This window comes from Schistocerca cancellata, chromosome 1 (genome assembly GCF_023864275.1).
Source record: "Schistocerca cancellata isolate TAMUIC-IGC-003103 chromosome 1, iqSchCanc2.1, whole genome shotgun sequence".
NCBI classification, from domain to species: domain Eukaryota; kingdom Metazoa; phylum Arthropoda; class Insecta; order Orthoptera; family Acrididae; genus Schistocerca; species Schistocerca cancellata.
Genome location: NC_064626.1, coordinates 1,133,821,703 through 1,133,845,149, shown reverse-complemented (window position 1 = coordinate 1,133,845,149; position 23,447 = coordinate 1,133,821,703). Strand labels below are relative to the sequence as shown.

The following is a 23,447-nucleotide window of genomic DNA, read 5'->3' as shown; positions in this document are numbered from 1 at the left end:
ATTCACAGGCATTAGTGTATGCCCAACGCATTAACAATATGCAGGCGTCACAGGAAACTGATCAGTGCGTGTGACGCAATTCAGTTGGAGCCAGTGTATTTAAAAGAGCACGTGATCCACTGCGAAGAAGGGATGAAGGATGTGTCAGGTTGCGTGGTAACCACATGCAGTGCTGACTATGCTGTTTACTCGTACTTCTGTGTACCAGACATATGGGAATAAGAAGACAGATTGGTCCATATATGAACAGGTATTGGTTTTCCGGACATGGCTGACAGGTATTTTTCTTCTGCTTTTGACCAATTCTAACTCCTGTCGTAATATGTGACATTTTAGAAAATTGCCCTTTGCAGGTACTTCATAAAACAGTCTGAAAAGCTTGTCAGAGTGTTCCAGGATAGACTGTGCTTAGAAATAAATAATAAAAAAATTCGATCCTTTCTGCCGTTTCCGATTTAATTAGCATTGAAGTTAGCCAATTCAGTCGTCGTGAGCGCAGATTCAAGCAGCCTGCCAGGGACAGTGTCGCCAAATGTCTTCTCCGTTTGGTTTCACCAAGCTTAAATTTATCACTTCCGAAAAAGGCACATTTTTGTTACTAACATCGTTTGAACTAGTGGCAACTAGTGGAATTTAATGACTTTTTTAAATCATTGAAGTCCGTGAGCTGCTACTTGTTCAAACGCTCATTACCAAAAAAAAATTGCCTTTTTCGGAATGAGTGTGTAAGCAAGTAACAACTCATGGAGCCATAGATGTCTGTGCATTTCTGCATTCTACAAACACGAACAAAAGAGAAGGGAATCGTAGAAACTTAACCTGTATGCTGTGTTAGTCATAAAATATCGCTACAGTGTTTAATGCTACTTATAACTGTGCCGGCTAAATTTGATCGAGTAACTTAGAAAGAGGGCAGCTACTTCGAGGAAAGCTGCTGACTGCTCTGTTATACTAAGCAGCTGTTGTTTATCTGCTATTGGCACCTTCACGTATACTTGATTACAGTGGTATTTTTCGTACACTATGAATAAGTATGGGCGGAGCATTACAATGCGCACTAGAGAATTTTTGTCGCTAGAATTCATGCCTCCAAATTCACTTGACTATGGCATGGTATAATGTTTTGTCCATAAGCGCTTTGGATATTTTGGATGCCATTACAACTCTAGTGCACAGAGATTCCTTTCAAATATACAGGTGTCATAGGTATCTTAATTAATTGTATTCGACTTCTGAAATGAACGTGAATTAAAACTTCTAAGAGATAAATGCAAGAGTATTTCACCTTTTGATTTTTTTATAGGGAAATGAAGGATAGCTATCGCTATTCATTTTGTTTTGTACTGCACTTAATCGAACTGTTATCTCTACTTAAATAAACTGTAACTCAGCGGCATTGCTAGTCCGCTTCCTATGACGCCAGAGTGAAAGTTCCCCGAAAAATATAGAATGTGGAGCTATAACAAGCAGCAAAACTGTGATAAATCACGAACTGAAATATTTTTAGGGGTGAAATATTTCAGTTTTTATTTTTTGGTACCACGTGTTTAATCTTCGTTCATCCCAAAGACGATTGAAATATTAATGGCACATACTCAGTCTCCACGTCAGGTACTGTAATACAGCCGGCCGAAGTGGCCGCGCGGTTCTGGCGCTGCAGTCTGGCACCGCGAGACCGCTACGGTCGCAGGTTCGAATCCTGCCTTGGGCATGGATGTGTGTGATGTCCTTAGGTTAGGTAGGTTTAACTAGTTCTAAGTTCTAGGGGACTAATGACCTCAGCAGTTGAGTCCCATAGTGCTCAGAGCCATTTTTACTGTACTACATTAGTTTTCTGTTGAGAGTACTTAATAAATAAGCACAGTGGGTTAGACACCTTACAAAATTAGCAAATAGAGACTCAGGTTGGGAGATATATGAGGGGGGGGGGGGGGTTGGAAAACAAGTTTCAAATATTTTGAGTGGTGGTAGTACTCATCGGAACAAGAAAAATATGTCCAATAAACGTGGGCCCTGAGATACATACTTTCTGAGTTAAGTCCAATAAACAAGGGTCCAGAAAGGCATACCTCCTGCGATAGACACCTGTTTACAGGAGATGTTCAACGTGGCTTAAGGGACGACACAGTCTTTGAAGTATACCCTGATGTTGCTGAACCTGCTGGTCACGCACAGAAGATGCGACCCTGTAGTGTCCACAGATCGTTGATTGGCGGGGCGTAGACCAATTCTTTCAAGTGTCCCCATAACCAAACGTCTAGGTGATTGAGGTTCGAGGGTAGAGAAAGACCAAGATGGGGGCCGCCCCCTCCCCCCCCTCCCCCCCCCCCCGCCCGAACTATCCGCCGCCAGTGGCCCTCAACTGATTGAATCCAATGTTGGCTCACATTGCGACGAAAGTACGATTGTGTGCCATCATGCATGAACCACATTTGTATTAGTTTCTGCAGTGGTACAACCTCTGGTGTGGTAGGCAATATACACTCCTGGAAATTGAAATAAGAACACCGTGAATTCATTGTCCCAGGAAGGGGAAACTTTATTGACACATTCCTGGGGTCAGATACATCACATGATCACACTGACAGAACCACAGGCACATAGACACAGGCAACAGAGCATGCACAATGTCGGCACTAGTACAGTGTATATCCACCTTTCGCAGCAATGCAGGCTGCTATTCTCCCATGGAGACGATCGTAGAGATGCTGGATGTAGTCCTGTGGAACGGCTTGCCATGCCATTTCCACCTGGCGCCTCAGTTGGACCAGCGTTCGTGCTGGACGTGCAGACCGCGTGAGACGACGCTTCATCCAGTCCCAAACATGCTCAATGGGGGACGGATCCGGAGATCTTGCTGGCCAGGGTAGTTGACTTACACCTTCTAGAGCACGTTGGGTGGCACGGGATACATGCGGACGTGCATTGTCCTGTTGGAACAGCAAGTTCCCTTGCCGGTCTAGGAATGGTAGAACGATGGGTTCGATGACGGTTTGGATGTACCGTGCACTATTCAGTGTCCCCTCGACGATCACCAGTGGTGTACGGCCAGTGTAGGAGATCGCTCCCCACACCATGATGCAGGGTGTTGGCCCTGTGTGCCTCGGTCGTATGCAGTCCTGATTGTGGCGCTCACCTGCACGGCGCCAAACACGCATACGACCATCATTGGCACCAAGGCAGAAGCGACTCTCACCGCTGAAGACGACACGTCTCCATTCGTCCCTCCATTCACGCCTGTCGCGACACCACTGGAGGCGGGCTGCACGATGTTGGGGCGTGAGTGGAAGACGGCCTAACGGTGTGCGGGACCGTAGCCCAGCTTCATGGAGACGGTTGCGAATGGTCCTCGCCGATACCCCAGGAGCAACAGTGTCCCTAATTTGCTGGGAAGTGGCGGTGCGGTCCCCTACGGCACTGCGTAGGATCCTACGGTCTTGGCGTGCATCCGTGCGTCGCTGCGGTCCGGTCCCAGGTCGACGGGCACGTGCACCTTCCGCCGACCACTGGCGACAACATCGATGTACTGTGGAGACCTCACGCCCCACGTGTTGAGCAATTCGGCGGTACGTCCACCCGGCCTCCCGCATGCCCACTATACGCCCTCGCTCAAAGTCCGTCAACTGCTCATACGGTTCACGTCCACGCTGTCGCGGCATGCTACCAGTGTTAAAGACTGCGATGGAGCTCCGTATGCCACGGCAAACTGGCTGACACTGACGGCGGCGGTGCACAAATGCTGCGCAGCTAGCGCCATTCGACGGCCAACACCGCGGTTCCTGGTGTGTCCGCTGTGCCGTGCGTGTGATCATTGCTTGTACAGCCCTCTCGCAGTGTCCGGAGCAAGTATGGTGGGTCTGACACACCGGTGTCAATGTGTTCTTTTTTCCATTTCCAGGAGTGAAGTAATGAGAAAGTTCAGATAATGCTACCCAGTTAAATTCTGTGGTTGCACATATGGCCCCATTAATCTATCGCCAAGTATACCTGTCCATACGTTGATTGAGAATCGGTGTTGATACCTGCTTCCCTGAAGGATTTGGGTGTTACATCTACCAATACATGCTGGGTATGGGAGTTGGCAACACCATCTACTGTGAACCCTGCCTCACCAGTAAATAAAATCTTGGATGTGAGCAGCGGATCTGTGGCACACTTCTGTAATAGCAATCGACAGAACCGCCATCAGCCATAATGATCCTGTGGCCTTAGGGCCTGAATGCCCTGAAGATGATACGGATACAACAGTTGTTCACGATGTATCCCCCAGATAAGGGAGTGAGAAACACATCTTCTGCTCGTGCTGCTAATCGTCGCACACTGGTCCCAGGTGTTTCTTCCACCCAGGGTAGCACACACGCCACCATGTCCGGCGTGCGGACTGTACACGGCCTTTCACTGTCCGTCTTCCGAAGTGGAAAGGTACCCAAGTTCCTCAGGTGCCGGAAAACCACCTTATCAGATGGCACTCAGCTCTGTGGATATTTTTCAGCAGAGAGGGCATGAGCTCGCTGGCTACATCCATTGGTAAATAGTAGCAGAATATCATATCCGCCATTTCACTTGTCGATTAGTAGGCTTCCATTGCTAACAAATGGTGGAAGAGAGAACATGTAAGAGTACTACACTTGCCGCACAGCTTTACAACAAACACTGCTACTTACCATGTAGCACAACTTTTCAGTCCCTCTAGATACTCAAATATTGTAGAAACACTGGCTAGTGAGATATGTTTATAAATTTCTTTTGAACTGATACACATTCCCAGTTTCGTGCTTCATGATAGCTGGGAGTGTGTTGAATATGTATCACCAGTGCATATTTCTCGTTTCTCATTGCTAGACAAGGTGGTCATCACTCAAATTAAATACCTCGATTCAACAGTTCGTAGTGATGGAATGATCACAGAAGTCAGGTCCTGGGTAAAGCAGGTGGCATACTTAGTAAGATACTGGGAAAGTGTAGTCAGCCTACAAAGCATGTTGTTCACAAAACACTCGTGTCAGCTATTCTAGAATATTATTCAAGCGTGTGTGACCCATACCAAATAGATCTAACAGCAGATGTTACAAACGTAATAGAGCAAGACTCAGAAGCAGATACTATTGTGTACACAACGACATGGACATAGGATCAGCAATAAGAGAGGATGTACAGAAGGCACTAAAAGGACTAGAAACTTGAAGAAAAAACTTCAGATGATATTCAGAAATGGAGGAAAAATATTATCCAAAGGCAGTGTAACTTTACAGAATGAATCACTGCAAATTGTAGTGAAATATACGATTAAATGCCTGGGAAATGTATTACAGACAACAGCAACATCTTTGGGTATGCACATTCATGAAAGAGCAGCAGGAGCTATCAAAGCTTCAAAGAATATTCCAAACATAACAAAACTTTCGACAACCACAGCGATGACACTATTCATAGTGACAGCCGCGCCAGTCATAATGTACGCAATAAAGATCACATGGGAAATACTTAAGATCGGCTATACGAAAACGATAGAAAAAGTGAAGTGGAAGTTCATGAAGAGTCTACTATGAGTGAGAAAAACAGCGCCATCCCAACTCAATATACGACGTTATGAAAGGGACTTATTTCATAGAAGACATCAGATTAAAAAATTGGCTGTCTCCCACAAGACAGTATCAGGACCTGTTTAACATAATGGACTGGAAGAAGAAAGAGGTAGAATTAGAGTTCTACAATACAATAGCCGTGGTATACGACAGCAGGACCAGAGAATGTAGGGATCAGGATTCGCAATACATGGGATTCATCATAAAATAAGTACCAACAACTATCTCCACAAACCAACTGAAGAGTGGTAAATTTGTGCCACAAGGACAAGGATATGAAAAGTACCAGATTGTAACATATGCAAAGGGGACAAAAACTATAACAGAGCCTAAAACCTATATACTAATGCTCAGCCTTATAGGAGCACGCAAGTTCATTGGGTACCTCATGTGATGGAAATTGTCCTGAGACAATGTGTGTTTGGGCCAGAAGCATCACCAAAGACAGATAATCAAAGACACACTAAGGTAATAAGTAAATGCACACAGAAAGGTCAAGCAAATTTAATCAGCACAACAAGCTGTACAATTCAGCACACTGCATAAGTAACGAAGTAATAAGAGTTCTTGCACACTGTTGATATAAAATTGATACGCTAATTAATTAAATTGAACAATTAATTACCCCTTCCCCTTAACCTATTGTTATGCCAGTCGATTTATGATTCCCTGGGGATACCTACTGTTATGCTAATTGATTTATGATCTCCTAGGGATAACCTGTCCAACTTAAAAACTCCTCCCCGTCCCCTGCCCTCTGGGAAAAGAGACAATTGTTTTGTCAACCGTGCCCAGTTCTGTTCTGAGGGGAGATAAGACTGGCTCTAAGATGCTTAGTCTCTGTCGACACATCAACGTGATCACACATGCATTGTTCCGGTGGAAGTTTTTTGCTTATAGTTATATGATGTTATTAGTGTCCCATCTTCCTGTAGAACCATAGAGGGGATGCACTTGTAGCATAACATAAACATTTCTATTCTATGGTTTTAGTAGTTGCTCACTTATAAGCGGATTACTGCTCTCTGCTCCTAAGACAAACTGATACCTCCCCCAAGAAAAACACGTCTATCCACCTTGATGATCATGTTGTTGTTTGGTCCTACCAGCATTGCATTATTAGTGAAATCTTCTACTTGCTATAGTGTGTGGAATGTGCTAGCTGAATTTATGTTTAAGGACTTTCGGATGATGTGAAGCGCTTGTTTTTTAGTATATCCACAGCAAAATTCAGTGTTATTGATTCAGTAATCATACAATCTTTGTATCAAGCAGAATCTCATATCATAACTGTGAGATTACATCTATTAAGCTGGAGATTTAATTGGTTTTAGTACTATATCCCGCTATCTATACTGTTGGGTCACAGTATTCTTTGTAAAAACGTAAGACTACACCCTTTGCATGTCTGTTGGTACAATATTTCGTTGAAGTAAGGATAAGTATCACACCTGGAGAATACACTGTGGTAATACTTCATGCAGCGTACAATTGTTCATATTTATTCAGTCACATTTTTAAATAAATGGGTTGACAGTACAGCAGTTGAGCTGCCTAGAAAGGCAACGCTGTAGGAAGACTGAGAAAATTACAGCCTGATACGAAAATATTTACCGAGAGACAACGAGCGGCAGAAGTTCTGTCTTTTGTTTTTTCGATAAATAATGGACAAAATTCTTCCGTCAGTTTTGTGTACCTTTAAATGCATGGAGTGATGTCTTCGAATGCAGACTAAATCTACATTTACATCTGTATGCTTACTTCCCAACCATCGTACGATGTGTGGCGGAAGGCGCCGTGTACCACCACTAGTCATTTCCTTGCCTGTTACATCCTCAAATAGAGTGAGGGAAAAAGACTACCTATATGACTCCATACTGACACTAATTTCTAATATCTTCCCTTCGTGGTCCTTATGCGAAATATACGTTAGCGGCAGTTGAAACTGCTTGCAGTCAGCTTCAAATATCGGTTCCCTAAATTTTGTCAAGACAATTCCTTGAGAAGAACATCGCCCTCCTTCCCAGGATTCCCATTTGAGCTACCCAGCGAGTGTAATCCGGCTGCAGGAAAAAAAAAATACTTACCATGCAAAGGCACTCTCACGTTCCGTTTCATTAATTAGTCAGTCATTCTGGTGGGAGTGAGGGCAAGACTATCACAGACACGTTTCGCAAGCTGGAGTGGTAATCCGGCGTTTTCTCGTTGTGGCAATATCTTTTAATGAAATTGCAATCTCGCATCAACTCAGGGAGAGAAGACCATCATAATAAAACGGGCTATATTTCCGAATTTATGAAGTGATACGAGGTATAAACCTGATATTTACAACTCGTCTGAGCTGCTGCCGAAAGACACTTCATAGGTGACGAGGCATCTGGCTACTTTAAGGGGGGTAGGACGTTAAACGGGCCGTCGTGGAGCAGGAGAGACACCACAGGACTTTTTAATTCCCACTGTCTATCCTTTCACGAATAAATTCATAAAACTTTATCAGCATGACCAGGAAGGATTCAGGATTCACACTCATAGCAGTGGAAGTTGAAAAACATAACAAAATTAATTTTGTTTTACATGTGGAAGTTCGTCATTTTTTCACTTACTATTTTCTGCGTTTATTGCTGTAAGTACACGTTTCTTCATAAGTAAGGGAGATTCTTCGATGAATTTTGTACAGCATACAAACCATACTTACAGGTGTATGAAACTCTAGAAATTATTTAATTTATCAAAAAATGAAGGTGCTGTTACATTTTAAACTTCATGTTTAGAAAAAACTCAAATTTTATAGTTAATTATCTCAATTTTTACCACAGTTTTCAATAAATTTGGAAAATTCTAGAGCTTCATACACCTGTAAGTATGGTTTGTATGCTGTGCAAAATTCATCGAAGAATCTCCCTTACTTATGAAGAAAAGTGTACCTATAGCAACTAATGCAGCCCATGGTAAGTGAAAAAAGTTCACATTTCAAATGTAAAAAAATAATATTTTCTTATATTTTTGAACTTCCACTGCTATGAGTGTAAATCCTGAATCCTTTCTGGTCATTTTGACAAAGTTTTATGAATTTATTCGTAAAAGTTAGACAGTGGAAATTAAAATGTCCTCTGGTGCCTCTCCTGCTCCAAGTCGTCCCGTTTGACGTCCTACCCCCCTTAAGAGAATTTGAAAGTGAGGAGGCATCCTGTGGCAGATGTAGAGCATGCTCCTAGCACTCAATCGTGAGCCAAAAATGAGTTTAATGTTCGTGTGCTATGGTGCAGTACGTATGAGACATTAAACTGACAAGAACAGATTTCTTTTATCTGATGAGAGAATTCTTAGATGAAATATAGCCTATGACATATTGTTCTGCAGGATTTTCACAACAAGCAACCATACTTTAGCGATGTGGAAATTCATGTATTTCTTTGTCTTCGAAAATAGCTCCCATGAAAGGAAGGAATCTACATTTTGCGCGAGAAATTCCAGACTTATGGACAATAACATCCGTGTCTCAGATAAAGTACGAGTAAGTGGCATTTTTTAACTGTGGTGTGTGTTGTCAGGACGGAATTGCAGTTAGTACATACAAGCCGCACCTGTTTGTCCTTTTACTGTGCTGCAGTCTGCGGCAGCGGCAGTTATGGACCTTGGCTGACAGGAACCTACAGTTTAGCCTGTGACTACCGGTTCGTTACAAAAATAACCCGAGCTGGCGCCACTTGCCTGCAGCTGCGGGAACTTCCGGCAGCAGCGTCCTCTGGATAGGTAATAGCGAAGTTGAGCGGCGAAAAAATGGATATATGTGTTGTGTGAGAAGGTTCACTATGACGGGTGCTTGCGCTGGACGATTATTCCCCCTCCGTGTAAATTGATCGGTTCAATCTTTGGCGGTCAAGAGGACAGTCTGTACAGACTCTGAGCGTCTGGTACGGCTGGAGATGTACACGCAACAGCTGGTGTACCCACTGTGTGAGGGCATCTCCTCACCAGCGCTTCAGGAGCTATTAGTCAGCGGATAGCGCATTTCGCAATTGTGTGTGTGTGTGTGTGTGTGTGTGTGTGTGTGTGTGTGTGTGTGTGTATGTGTGTGTGTGTGTGTGTGCGCGATCGAAAAGTTTTTCGTCCGATATATTTGGTGAAAACATTGTGGTGGAGGAATGTCCGTGTGTCCCCAAACGTCGCCTCTTAGAAGACCTCCAATATACTTAGAGCTATGGCCTATTTGTGGTGGAAATTTAATACTTAATTTTCAAAGTTTTCGTGTGTGATTCTCAAACATTAAAACTAGGTTTTGTTGCAAAGAAGAATCACCATAAGGTAGTTAGTGTAGAAAGCAATTATTTGACTCCTGTAAATTGTTAAATAATTAATTTGGTCGTGTAATGCAAAGGGACTATTAGCACCATTTTTAATATCACAACTGTGCCAGTTGTCCCTTTGTCCCCACATTCGCAATAGGAGCACAGTATTCTGATGAGGGATGAAGACCTCTGTCTGCATTTTTGGACATGTTGGTTCATGCATGTTTTCACACAAACAGGAATTAACCACTTAAGAGAGACAGACAAAGAAAGAGAATCTGGAATTTCTTGACCAAAGGAATGCTGCCACCTGATGCTTCGTTTGGGAACCGCAAGAACAAATTGGGGTCCCTTGGGCAGTTAGACACGTCTTTTGGTCTGCAGAGTTGAGGTGCAGACGTTACAACTGGAAGTAGCTACAGGAGAGAGCAGAGGTGGCTCTCCGGGTATCGAATATCAAAGAACGCTGACTTCTGGTCCACAGTTGGTGGTGTTTAGTATCGACAGCAGCATCCGTCAGCGATTACAATTATTAAATTAGAGGGTAAGCGCGAGTGGGCGGTGCAGACGTGAGCCATGTCTTTCAAAAACTTATTAAGGGGAGACGGACAGCTATTTTATCCCCAATTCTGCCAATGCAATTTCACCCTTTGAATAGGTACACTTTTCAGTAGGACTAAGTGTTAAAACAGTTGAATTTTTACTGAATGTGTGTAACATATATGCTTGTATTTACAAGTAAAATTAACAAAATAGTTCTTATGGATTTGAAGACTTTTTTTCTCTCACTAACAAAATTTCACTTTTCTTAATACAGAACAGTTTCTGGTGGATTGGTGGTTCTCAATTTACTTGCAACACGTTACTACCACGCTGAGTACAAATTGACCACATTTCATTTTTCTAGCCCACTTAGTTGAAAAAATGATGGGACCCGAAAGCGGAAAAAAGTAGTTTTGAGAAAAATCAATTTAAAATTTAGTATTGCAATTTCAGTTTAGTTATTGAGAAGAATTACACTGCTGGCCATTAAAATTGCTACACCAAGAAGAAATGCAGATGATAAACGGATATTCCTTGGACGAATATTTCATACTAACACTGACATGTGATTACATTTTCACGCAGTTTGGGTGCATAGATCCTGAGAAATCAGTATCCGGAACAACCGCCTCTGGCCGTAATAACGGCCTTGATACGCCTGGGCGTCTCAGCACGTTGTAGATGTCGCCACCGGCGCCAACCTTGTATGAATGCTCTGAAAAGCTAATCGTTTGCATATCACAGCATCTTCTTCCTGTCGGTTAAATTTCGCGTCTATAGCACGTCATCTTCGTGGTGTAGAAATTTTAATGGCCAGTAGTTGTAGAATTTTGGAACACGCATTATGTTCGAGTATAATGACTTTTCTGGAAACTAGAAATCTATTCTGTAGGAATGAGCATGGGTTTAGAAAAAGACGATCGTGTGAAACCCAGCTCGCGCTAATCGTCCACAAGACTCAGAGGGCCATAGACACGGGTTCCCAGGTAGATGCCGTGTTTCTTGACTTCCGCAAGGCGTTCGATACAGTTCCCCACAGTCGTTTAATGAACAAAGTAAGAGCATATGCACTATCAGACCAATTGTGTGATTGGATTGAAGAGTTCCTATAACAGAACGCAGCATGTCATTCTCAATGGAGAGAAGTCTTCCGAAGTAAGAGTGATTTCAGGTGTGCCGCAGGGGAGTGTCGTAGGACCGTTGCTATTCACAATATACATAAATGACCTTGTGGATGACATCGAAAGTTCACTGAGGAGTTTTGCAGATGATGCTGTGGTATATCGAGAGGTTGTAACAATGGAAAATTGTACTGAAATGCAGAAGGGTCTGCAGCGAATTGACGCACGGTGCAGGGAATAGCAATTGAATCTCAATGTAGACAAGTGTAATGTGCTGCGAATACATGGAAAGAAAGATCCCATATCATTTAGCTATAATATAGCAAGTCAGCAACTGGAAGCAGTTAATTCCATAAATTATCTGGGAGTACGCATTAGGAGTGATTTAAAATGGAATGATCATATAAAGTTGATCGTCGGTAAAGCAGATGCCAGACTGAGATTCATTGGAAGAATCCTAAGGAAATGCAATTCGAAAACAAAGGAAGTAGGTTACAGTACGCTTGTTCGCCCACTGCTTGAATACTGCTCAGCAGTGTAGGATCCGTACCAGATAGGGTTGATAGAAGAGATAGAGAAGATCGAACGGAGAGCAGCGCTCTTTGTTACAGGATCATTTAGTGATCGCGAAAGCGTTACGGAGATGATAGATAAACTCCAGTGGAAGACTCTGTAGGAGAGACGCTCAGTAGCTCGGTACGGGCTTTTGTTGAAGTTTCGAGAACATACCTTCACCGAGGAGTCAAGCAGTATATTGCTCCCTCCTACGTATACCTCGCGAAGAGACCATGAGTATAAAATCAGGGAGATTAGAGCCCACATAGAGGCATACCGACAATCCTTCTTTCCACGACCAATACGAGACCAGAATAGAAGGGAGAACCGATAGAGGTACTCAAGGTGCCCTCCGCTACACACCGTCAGGTGGCTTGCGGAGTACGGATGTAGATGTAGATGTAGTGTACTTACTATTAATATTTTCCTGCACCTAACTGGCATCATCTGAAGCATACTGATCTTCTTTTCTTCTCTTGGTCCCTCTTCTTTTCTGTCTAGCTTGTTTTGTGCATTTTAAATTAGCAATTTCTGATTTGCAGATTCTCTCTCTATCTATTTTCACCAAGGATTTGGCAACATTTCCACTATATTTTATGCCCAGTACTTCCAAAAGATCCAGTTTCCTTGTTGCACAATCACTGAAGTGTAAAATAGCATCATAAACACCAAATTTGATAGTTGTAATCTGAATAAGTACAGTTTTCGGTAACTGGCTCGAATTCACACATTTGTCTAAATTTTGCGTTGACCATGAAGACATTTCGTCAACATAGTATCTTTATAAAGATCTCTAAATGTAGGTTTTATTTCATTCATTACTGCTGCAGGTAAAAAAGGTTTGTGGTCATATTTTGTACTTCTCCTGTACTTGGACCAAGTATCAGGATCGTTCAGGCAAAGACAGTGCTGAGGATTTTCATTCGTTAAAAGCTTACTGAAGAGACAGTCCATAAAGCCTTTTTCATGTTTTCTATACTCCCAACAATTCTAATGACCAAGACATAATTGTTCTGTAATCTATCAACATTTGTTGGGCAGCCTTTATCACCTATCTTCTTACCATCTTCCAGTACTATTTTTGAGTTTCCTTTTAATAATTTTCTCAATCTGGATCCCATGCTCTTCTGGTCATGCCCAATGTATTATAATTCAGAAAGTGTAACGTTTGGATCATGGGTTTTTCTCTACCTATGCGGTCATAAGCTGTGCTATCACATTCCTGTAAATACTGTGTGTATCTGACACCACTGTTTGCCATTGAACGATTAAAAATCCTGAGAATTACTGCTACATCTATCCCACCAATTGAACTAGTATAGTTTATCTGACAGTTATGTTCATCTTCTTTCTCATTTTCACTGCCACACGTTTTACAGTACTCGCTTAAAACCTCTGCACGAATTACTGTGCTTGTATCAAATAACGTAAGTGTCATGTCACACTTTAGTGAAGTGAGGCCACGTTTGTGCCAGCTGCCATCAAAAATGCACAAATATCACCACTTTCACTGTCATTACTTTCCTTAAGTGCTTCTTCATCTGTTTCCATCACTGAAATGTTACAAACTTCAGCAACAACAGTTCCAGTAACTTTATTCTAAGTCATAAATTTTGCATTTGAATTTGAAATGTCAAGTGATGTACACACGAGTTTATCAGCCTCCGTCCCTTTACCAACAGATCTGAGACAATAACTAACCTTACAACTTATTACTTGTCATTTCTGATGTCATTGCTGTAGAAACTGCACCATATTTTGTATAGTTTTAGGTCAGGTTTGATGCAATTCCTTTGTGAAGACACTGATTCTCTCCGGAGGATACGTCACCACGAGATAATCTGCACACAATATTTTTGAAATGAGATCACACAGCGTGCTAAGGTTCCCACAATATTTCGAAAAGAGCGTTCATCTCCACAAGCTGACTGGGAGGAAACTCCTTGAAGAGACTGCAGTTTCTTTCTTGACGTACTAATAATCTTTATGCCTAACATTCTTGTGTTGCCGGCCATTGTGGTCGAGCGGTTATAGGTGCTTCAGTCCGGAACCGCGCTGCTGCTACGATCGCAGGTTCGAATCCTGCCTCGGGAATGGGTGGCTGTGATATCCTCAGGTCAGTTAGGTTTTACTAGTTCTCAGTCTAGGAGACTGATGACTTCACATGTTAAGTTCCATAGTCAATTGAACCATTCTTGTGTGCTTTGACCCACTAACCTCATTTACCTTTACGTATTTATTTCCTCTCAATTTTAATTTATGTGAGAATTTCTGTATTTGCGGCATTTTTATGAAAACACGCGTAACCAGAGACAATATGCATCAGCACTTACTTCACGCACAACAAACATCACTGAGTACAACCAAAAGCGCTCGAAAACAATAAAAATCACGGTGGGAACGATGAATATCGATAGTGGATACTGGGTATGATAACATGACACTATAAAACAATAGAAGCAGGAAATATCTACAAAGAATAAAAGAAACCTGTGCATTATCTCTGCATGGGGCAAAAAAGAAGGTGTGGCATTTACATTCCAGATGGCACAGAGCATCAGGAAAACCGCCATAGTTCACGAAAAAGTCGTCGTCGTTACATGAAACAAAACTATTTTATGCAGGAAACAGCGGACATTTTAAGTATGCAAAAATCTAAAAATCTATTTTTGAGCCCATTTGGCTTAGTCTCCCCTTAAATAAAGAACATGCAAATTGAATTAAACAATATTTTATTGACATTGATTTGAATTTCGTGTCATGAGATATTTCCTCTCAGCACAGACTGAGTCTTTTTGCTGCCATTTTCCAGATGAGGGGTGGGGAGAGGGAACTTGAGGAGGGAGGAGAGGGGTGGGGGATTTTCCAATAGCATGAAATGGGAATCAGAACTAAACTGTGGAGGGATAACAAAAAAGTGTCTCTTTCCCAGAGGAGTGGGGGAGTAGGAGGGGGAGAGATGGGGGGTTTCTCAGAGGGACATATTTTCCCCAGGAGGTCATAAATAAAGGTATATATAGGGAATCATCAATCAGTTTACATAACAATGGGGTAAGGTGAGATGGTTGGGGTAATTAATTGCTCAATTTAATTAATTATCATCTCAATTAGATATCAAAAGTGTGCCAGAACTCTCTGTAACATAACTACTACAGCAGCATTTCTGCATAAATCAGTGAGAAGCCAGTTTCATTTACTTTGGCTGTGACTTCTGAGGTAGTTAGTTAAAGTATAATATGTAAACTACTGACTAGAGACCTTTATCATCAACTTGTGAGAACGTTTGTTCCATTATCTTTGAGCTTTTTTCAATTTTTTCAAACAGACCATTCAAGAGTGGAGAATTGTATTCCTCACAGCAGCTGCCGTCTTCTTTGTGGGCAATCTGATTTTCGTTATTTTTGGTGATGGCGAAGTTCAACCTTGGAACGACCCTAACTATTCGAGAGGAAAGAAAACAGGTGAGTTCCTTGAATACTTTAGATCTAGTGCTATTAGTGCTACTAGAAGTTCTCTCGAAGTTATTAGTATATTGTCATACGCACTTAATATTTATCATCAGTTAGCCAAATAATTATGTTAGGTGAAATGTACCTGTGAAGTGAGTTTACTCGGGCATGTTTACGTGCGCCTATTCCCTTCAACTTGCGCCAGTAACCGTTCACATAGGTGTGAAAAATTTGAGTCCAATCACGTCTACTTTACTTTTGCAACATGGCGCCAACGGAATTAATACTCTCAGAGCATTTGAGTCGTGGCTTTCGTTTCAGTTCAGAAGATTACAGAACGCTTGAATAGGGAAATGAGAACACGAACTCGTCCGTTTCTTCTGGCAATTCTCGAGGTTTAGCGTACCGGTTGAAACATATTTCGAATCTGTATATCAGAGTACCTTACTACACAAACACAGAGCGAAGATGGATAAACTCTCATGATACGCTCTCTGGATCTGAGATAAGTCTGTCCCTATGACTGAGAGTCCGTAATACACCACTGCGTTGGGATGGGTGATGGCAGATCCTATCTTGCATATGTAGATCAGTGTGGGTTGGTTTACGAAACACACTGTGACTCACGAAACCGTCACTCTTTCTGCGAACCAAGATGTCTAAAAACGGCAGGTCTCCATTTTTCTACAAAGCCACGTTGAATCAAATGCTTGGATGGACCAATTGCGAATGGTGAGATCTCTGCGTTTAAATTTGTGTTGTTGGGAAATACATGACATGCAGTTTTAAACTGTTAGACCATATTGTTAACTCGCAAGTAACAAATTAAATGTCTTTTTTCTTTTCCAGAAACTATAGAAAAGGTTGCAGTTTGAGCCACTGTGACGTCAGTAGCCACATGGAATATAGTGAGAGAAACAAAGGTTTCTTCACGATAAAACTTTGCACGTAAAGAAGACACAGGGCAGGAAAACTCTGCAAAACATTCACTTTTTCTGCAGCTTGAGTAACATACCAAAGTCGCTTGGAAGAAACATTTTATTTTATTCGATACCAAATGCTAATTAAAAATGCAGTATCCACATCGTAACATACAAGAACTACTACTCCTACAACAGAAGGCTGAGAGTTATGATACTAGAGAAGTGGCAGTGAAACTATAACTTAATCTAACTTAACATGAAGTATAACCTGACATTCTTGTGAATTACCTGTAGAATTTTGGTGAATAAGGATGTGATTCCATCGAGACCAAGAGATCTGAGGAATCCATAATTATATCAGTGTAAGTGTGAGACACGGGTATTGTTTTCGTATGGCTTGTTTCTGCTTCAGTTTTGAGAAGCGCATCTCCAGAATCTGTGATAAGAGTTTACTGCCTAATAGACCAACCTAAGTTTTTCTGTGATTTAAAAATTAATAAACCTCTCCTCAACAGAAACGCCTTTATATTCAATGCCTCTTTCGTACACAGTTTTGTTCTTAAGAGGTTCCACAATAATATTAAGTAAAAACATTTGAATATGACCGTAGACACTTAAATATTTTTGATTCTACATCTTAAACAGCATTATGTTAGCGTGTCCGTAATGCACATCTCTTTCTTTTGCATTCGTTCAGACACGGATTCATTCGTTCATTCATTCGTTGTATTTCATAGGTCGCATCATCAAGGAGAGTCATTATGAATGTGGAAAGTGTGTACATGAACAGAGTAATTGTCCCCAAATCCAATTTTGTGGATTGTATTAAAAATTAACTATCATTTAACTCCTGTGTTTCGTAGACCTTTACATGGACTGTAAATACAGATTATAAACTCAACAGAAAATGAATTACTCTGAAAGAAACAGAGTTGCTTTCCAATTACGCTAAGAACATGCTATTTTAATATTTACTTAAGATTTGCATTGATCGTAACAGTCTTTCGCAGTTAATGCGAGCTGAGATCTATTCAGCTTAAATGTAAAAGGATATCACATCCTTTTAATACTTTGGTTCTTTCTTAATATAAGATGTTCAATTTAACAGCGAACATGTATTTAAACACGAAATTAGAGTGTAATGAACGACTTTTTCATTGTGTATTTTACTGTATTACCAGCTGGATACATTGCTCATACATCATTAGACTGTTACCTGTTGTGCGAAGCATTTGCAATGATTCCTCAGCCTCAACGACAATTACCTTTTTCCCAGTCAATGTCTATCTCTTGTGATTAGCTTGTAACAACGTAACTTTCTCAACTTTATTGAGATGTAAAAGTTTCTGTCTTATTTGGCATAAGGAGTTACATACTGACATTTTAGTCAACTCTCCTTTGGGCTGTTTAAAATTTCAGATCTGTATTCTGTCCAACGTGTACAGAAACGAAGATTCAAAGAATGAATATCATACCGCTGAGTCTATTTACTCGTAACTATTTCGGAGACAACTTCATTACTGTGACTCCTAGTCAGTTGACATCTTTGTACCTATGTACTAGTCGCATTTATAACTTATTTTTTATGCAGACACTGTGTACATACATTGTTGTATTTTCGATGTAAATGTTCCTTCATTTTCCCTTCCAAACAAATATAGTTCCGCTTATTCCTTCCATCGATCAGTTGGCCACTGAATACACAATCCCTTTTGTGAGTTTGCCTTTCTTTCAACTCTCCTGTAGCTACATCAAATACCGACGCACCTCATTTAATAATTTTAAACTTATGCAAAGTCTCTGACCTTTCCTCTGATGTATGTCAACGTACTCTAGTGAATTTACCCGGGAAAATAAAACCAGTTTCCTGCTTCCTACTTTTATATTCGTTTTTTTTATAATTTTCGTAAGGCCATTGCTCACACATTTGTATAGATTATCGAAGTATTTAATACCGAGCCCTATTTTACAGGCGATCTTTGAAGGCAGTTCGCCAAGAACCTATTCAATATTACAAAGTCTTTTTTTTTAATGAACGCGTTTATCTACAACTTACTTTAAAAACTATGGACAAGTGCAGAGTGTTTACGTAATTTTCGTTACTTTTTCTTTCATTTATATTTACAAATACTCACTACATATATTAAAACACAGAATCCTAAATTCTAGGGGACTGATGACCTCCAACTATTTTCGCTGTTTTCTTTATGTCGATTCTGTCCCTGAGTGAAATCTCCCCTTTCTTTATTTATGGTATCTACGTATTCTATAAAAGTTAAGAGATCGATTACATTAGGCCATCCTCTCTACCAAATTTCTCTCTCTGCAGGGTGAGGTAATACCTGGGCCTGTACTGAATGTTTCCTGTAATGGGTTGTTCAAATATTTAGATCTTGTCAAATGCCACTATAGCTAACCCACGAACTGTTGTAATCCTTAGAAACTACTAAATCCAAGCTTACTTTTTCTTGTGCCTCGGTGACCAATATTTTCTTTTAAATTTCTCCTGGAAATCATCGCAATTTTTCTGAATGTGTGGTTCTCCATTGTGCTTGCGTGAAGATCGAGAGAATACTTTTAAGAAACATATCTAATGTACCTCACCATATGGTTAAAATTTCGAAAGCTGTTTTGGCCAGTTCTTTCCATTTTTCATCTGCAATTGTTCTATCAGATGAGTTGATAACCCATCTGGTAATACTGTGGTATTATTTCTAAATTCCGGCGGTATATTTTATAGTGCCTCCAATAATTTACGAAATTTATTATGATGTTCAACAGCGTCGTCCACAGAATTAGGTGTAGCGCTGGCGGAATCTACTTTTTCGTCTTTTGTTCTACTAATGCCTGCAAACGCATCTCCAAATTTGTCACAATTTTCGAATCGCTAGTTATTTCAACAAGTTCCCTATTTTGTTCTAAGGCTTCTACTCGATTTCACGTCTCTGAGATTTGAGTTTGGGTTAGTAACTCCAGCGTGCTTCGTTCCTCTACGATCGTTTTGTGTTACCGTTGCTGCAACCTCCTTCCTGATTACTAAACAGCATTGTTTTCGCATTTCAGTCTGCAAATCTTCAGGTAATCTAATTGAGGTCTCTTCTATATTTACACTAACTATTTTAAGAACCTATTTTCGTAGCTATCGTGTCTAATTGTTTTAATTCCTGCCACTGAGCTCCAGTGCCATTTTGTAATTCCTCCATTTGCGCTTATAAGCTCTTTTGTAATTCGTCTATTTGTGCTTCAAAGACATTACTTCTGTCATTTTACAGACATACAATGTGGACAAACTAGATATAAACCTAAAAATCCCTTCGCTTATAAGATTATGTTCTAACACAGCCATACAACAAGTGACACACGCTTCTATCAACTTCCGCATGGGGAACTACTAACAGTAGAATTTCAGGGTTTTGGGCTGATTACAGCTCACTTAATCAGTATCACCGGTAGCTGCTCCGGGCTGCTGATACGTCGTATGGGTGCAGCGATGTCTCGATGAGCCGCTATGTAGACGTTGCCGTAATCAGCTGAGCAGCCGCTGTCCGAGGCGAAGCTGCGCTGCCCTCGCGTCAGTCGACTGCCGCTGTCGTCGGAAGTTTCAGCTGCACTAGTAGGCTCGGAATCAGCACGCCGAAATCTTCCGTCTCGTCAACGAAATATGTCTTCACTCACGTGTCGACGGTTATTTCATCACGTAAATATTGCTTGTTGTTGACTTGATTGTTGTCACCTAACCTCGTTTATCTCTTATGACGCTGCAATTCACGTTTATTTCGTTCGCACGAAATCAAAACCATTACTTCTTCTTAAGTATTGTAAGTAAATTGGGTGGTGCCTATGAACTCGATATTGGGAACCCTCCATCGAATCAGCCAACCTACATTGGGCGACACTACAGTGTCTGCTCGCTTCTACATTGTTTTTTAAAAATTCTGTTTATTAATGCTAAAGCTCTCTTACTTCACTGCCTCTTATTAACGTCCTGAACCTTGGGCGCCAAAATAAAGGGTTTTCGTCTCAAGTTACGGGCTGTAACTGAGCCAAAAACTTCATTAACGATTTGTCACTGTGATGCTTTTGTGATCACTTCTACCTTCATTATTTACTTACAGTCGCCTTTAAGTAGTTTCTTGATGCTGTTGACATGATATTTAGTGCCACTAATTGTATCTTGTTTCTTCTTCTACATCTGCAGAAGTTCAAGGGCTGTAAAAGTTCTCACATCTACGCCAACTAGCTGCAAAATCACGTAACCACTCTTAATCAAACTCTTCTACAATTTGCTTCTCTCACAACACAATTGCAACGTCGAGGGAACAGATCGTTATTCGACTACATTTACGTAGCGAAGCTCGTGACAGAAGCTGCCAGAATGTTGTCACAGAAGTTAAGTGACAGATTACGGAACATTCTTCGTTGGTTTAAGGACGTGGCCATTGCCGCCACCCCTCTTAATCTGTGGGTTTCCTGGACACCTCCAAGCCGCGAGGCCAAAGTATGGTTAAGCGATCCTGGACCAATAAATGTAGGGGCACTGCAACGAACATGTGACGTCACTCTAGTCGGCCTCCCCAACACACTTCGCGAACGCTCTGCTCCATGCAGGGCTCATGGGAAATCAATATGCAACTGAAAAAGTACCCACTCGTCTGATACCGAGAGCTTTTACGCGCAGTCAAGAATTATTAAACTCATCTGAAATAGTTACGGGCACCCATCAGAATACGGCTGCTGGCATTCGCAAAACTCGTAGTGTCACGTGCTGTGACGTATGCGCTACTCTCAAGTGGAGATATTGTATCCTTCCTTGTTGGATGCTCTGCGTTCGTGTTTCCCTCCACGCATCGGTATATAGATTTTAGATTCTAAAAGAAAAAGTGTGCACAAACCTAAGTTCTTCCTATACACTACTTATCTAAATAACCTTTCTTCAAGACCATCTTTCATCGGTTTAGTAGGAACAAGTGAAATAAGTGGTCATGTAATACCATGTTCCACTACAATAGCTAAAATGATGTGCAAAGGGTTTTCAATGTTCAAATACATTTAATACAAATAAATTGTCATTTCCTTTTTAGTATGAAGGAATTCTCTAATTGCTGGTTTCAATTTCTGTGTGTTAAAATGAAGCACTATCACAACACGTTGCAACAGAGAGTTGTGCTTAATCTCGCAATTCATTGTTTTGTATGTGTTTGTTTCTCTTTGTCTCTCTCTTTGTCTTATTTCTCCCTCTCTACCCCCCCCACCTTCTCTCACTCTCTATCTCTCTCTCTCTCTCTCTCTCTCTGTCTCTCTCTCTCTCTCTCTCTCTCTCTCTCTCTCTCTCACAACACACACACACACACACACACACACACACACACAGAGAGAGAGAGAGAGAGAGAGAGAGAGAGAGAGAGAGAGAGAGAGACAGAGAGAGAGAGAGACAGAGAGTGAGAGAGACAGAGAGAGAGAGAGAGACATAGTTAGAGAGGGAGATAGAGGAGCTATGACTGTATAACAAGACTGAAAGTGTGTACATAATTTCATTTCTTACCTTTTCCTCTCTCTGTTTCTATCAGACTGATTATTAAGGTACGCATCAGAATACATTGATGGAATTTCCTATCATTTCAATGAAATTTAAACTACTCAATGGTAATTATTACATGTATGGAAAACGTCATTTAAATACTTCAGATTTTAAAATGTTTCAGGGAATAATTCAGTATTCTTTGGTATATGATTTTCAAAATAACCCACACAACTACTAATATCTCTATATTAATTTCAGACAAAAATTCGGTTTCACAACTTCACAGTTTGACTGATTGAACACTTATTAACCAGTTTAAGATTGAGTGTGCCTACTGTAACATTAGTTACATTGAAGTTTTGCATTGTGTTATACTGGAGTTGTATTGAAGGCTGCAGTGCAACTGGAGGTGATTCATTTTAAGTCATATAATTTTGCTATAAGATTATTGAGAACTAGCAATATAGACCATTCCATTACAAAATGTGTTTGCAGAGAAAGTAGTAAGAAGAACAAATGTCACTCTCAACATCAGCAGACTTTAAAGAGTTACAGGGTAGAAGGTAGATGCATGGTTACACATAGGAAGAAACTTTGTTAGTACTTGATATAATTGAATAATGCATTTCAAGAGACAGTGCTCTCATCATCAGCATGCTGACTCTCAGTTTGCAGTGTGCAGGTACAGACTGAGCCTGGTCAGGACATTTGTTGTGTTGGCATTTTTAGGGGACTTTAGATCATAAGAAGCAGGTTCCTAACACAAAAAGGAAATTTATTCTTTATTCAGAGGACAGATGGGCGTGGGTAGCGTACTTATGATGATTCTGGCTCAAAGACCATTTCGATTAAAAATTACATGATGGAAACCAAGATTCTAATGTCTCTGTATTTTCCAACCAAAAAATTTCTCTATATGCACAAAACGAAATTTTCATTTAAAAATGACCAACAAAAATGACCTACTTAAAAAAACATAGAAGATAATAGTAAAGTAAGTTTTTAATTTAATTAAAAAAATTAAAAAATTCAATTATTGAAATTCAATCACATGAGTGGGAAGACCTTTACATGTTGTTTTACCTCAGTAAATAAGAAGTAATGGAACAATTTTATCTAGTTTATAATTGTCATTTGTAAAGATTGTAGTATAAAATTCTGGAAGAGTAATTTTATACTTATCATTTAAAAGTAAAAGAACGTTATCACCAAAATTGTTGCTACAAATTTGGCTTCTGGAATCACATAAGATTTGTTTTTTAAATTCTGATAATTTAGTGAACAGTTCTACACAACCATTACAGCAGTTGTTAAGTTCAGTTAATAGATTTTCAGCGCTACTATTCATACTCATTTTAGTTTTAAATTTTTTATATACAAAAAATTAAGGAATCAAATTTTAAAAAGTTTTCCAAATGTTTCCAAAACATTTTAATTTTTGAAGTGCTAAACATTTTGGTT

General features: G+C 40.6%; 1 protein-coding gene across 2 annotated transcripts in view; it reads left to right on the top strand.

Annotated features, from left to right (window-relative positions):
• Positions 1-16,567, top strand: part of LOC126163120 (vesicular glutamate transporter 2-like) — a 99,071-nt gene extending 82,504 nt beyond the window's left edge. For both annotated transcript variants that reach the window (XM_049920055.1, XM_049920047.1), the window contains 2 exons: positions 15,419-15,554; positions 16,392-16,567. In XM_049920055.1, coding sequence (XP_049776012.1) covers positions 15,419-15,554; positions 16,392-16,417 — 162 coding nt within the window. In that variant the 3' untranslated portion in view covers positions 16,418-16,567. The remainder of the gene's footprint in view (positions 1-15,418; positions 15,555-16,391) is intronic.
• The last annotated feature ends 6,880 nt before the right edge of the window (positions 16,568-23,447 follow it).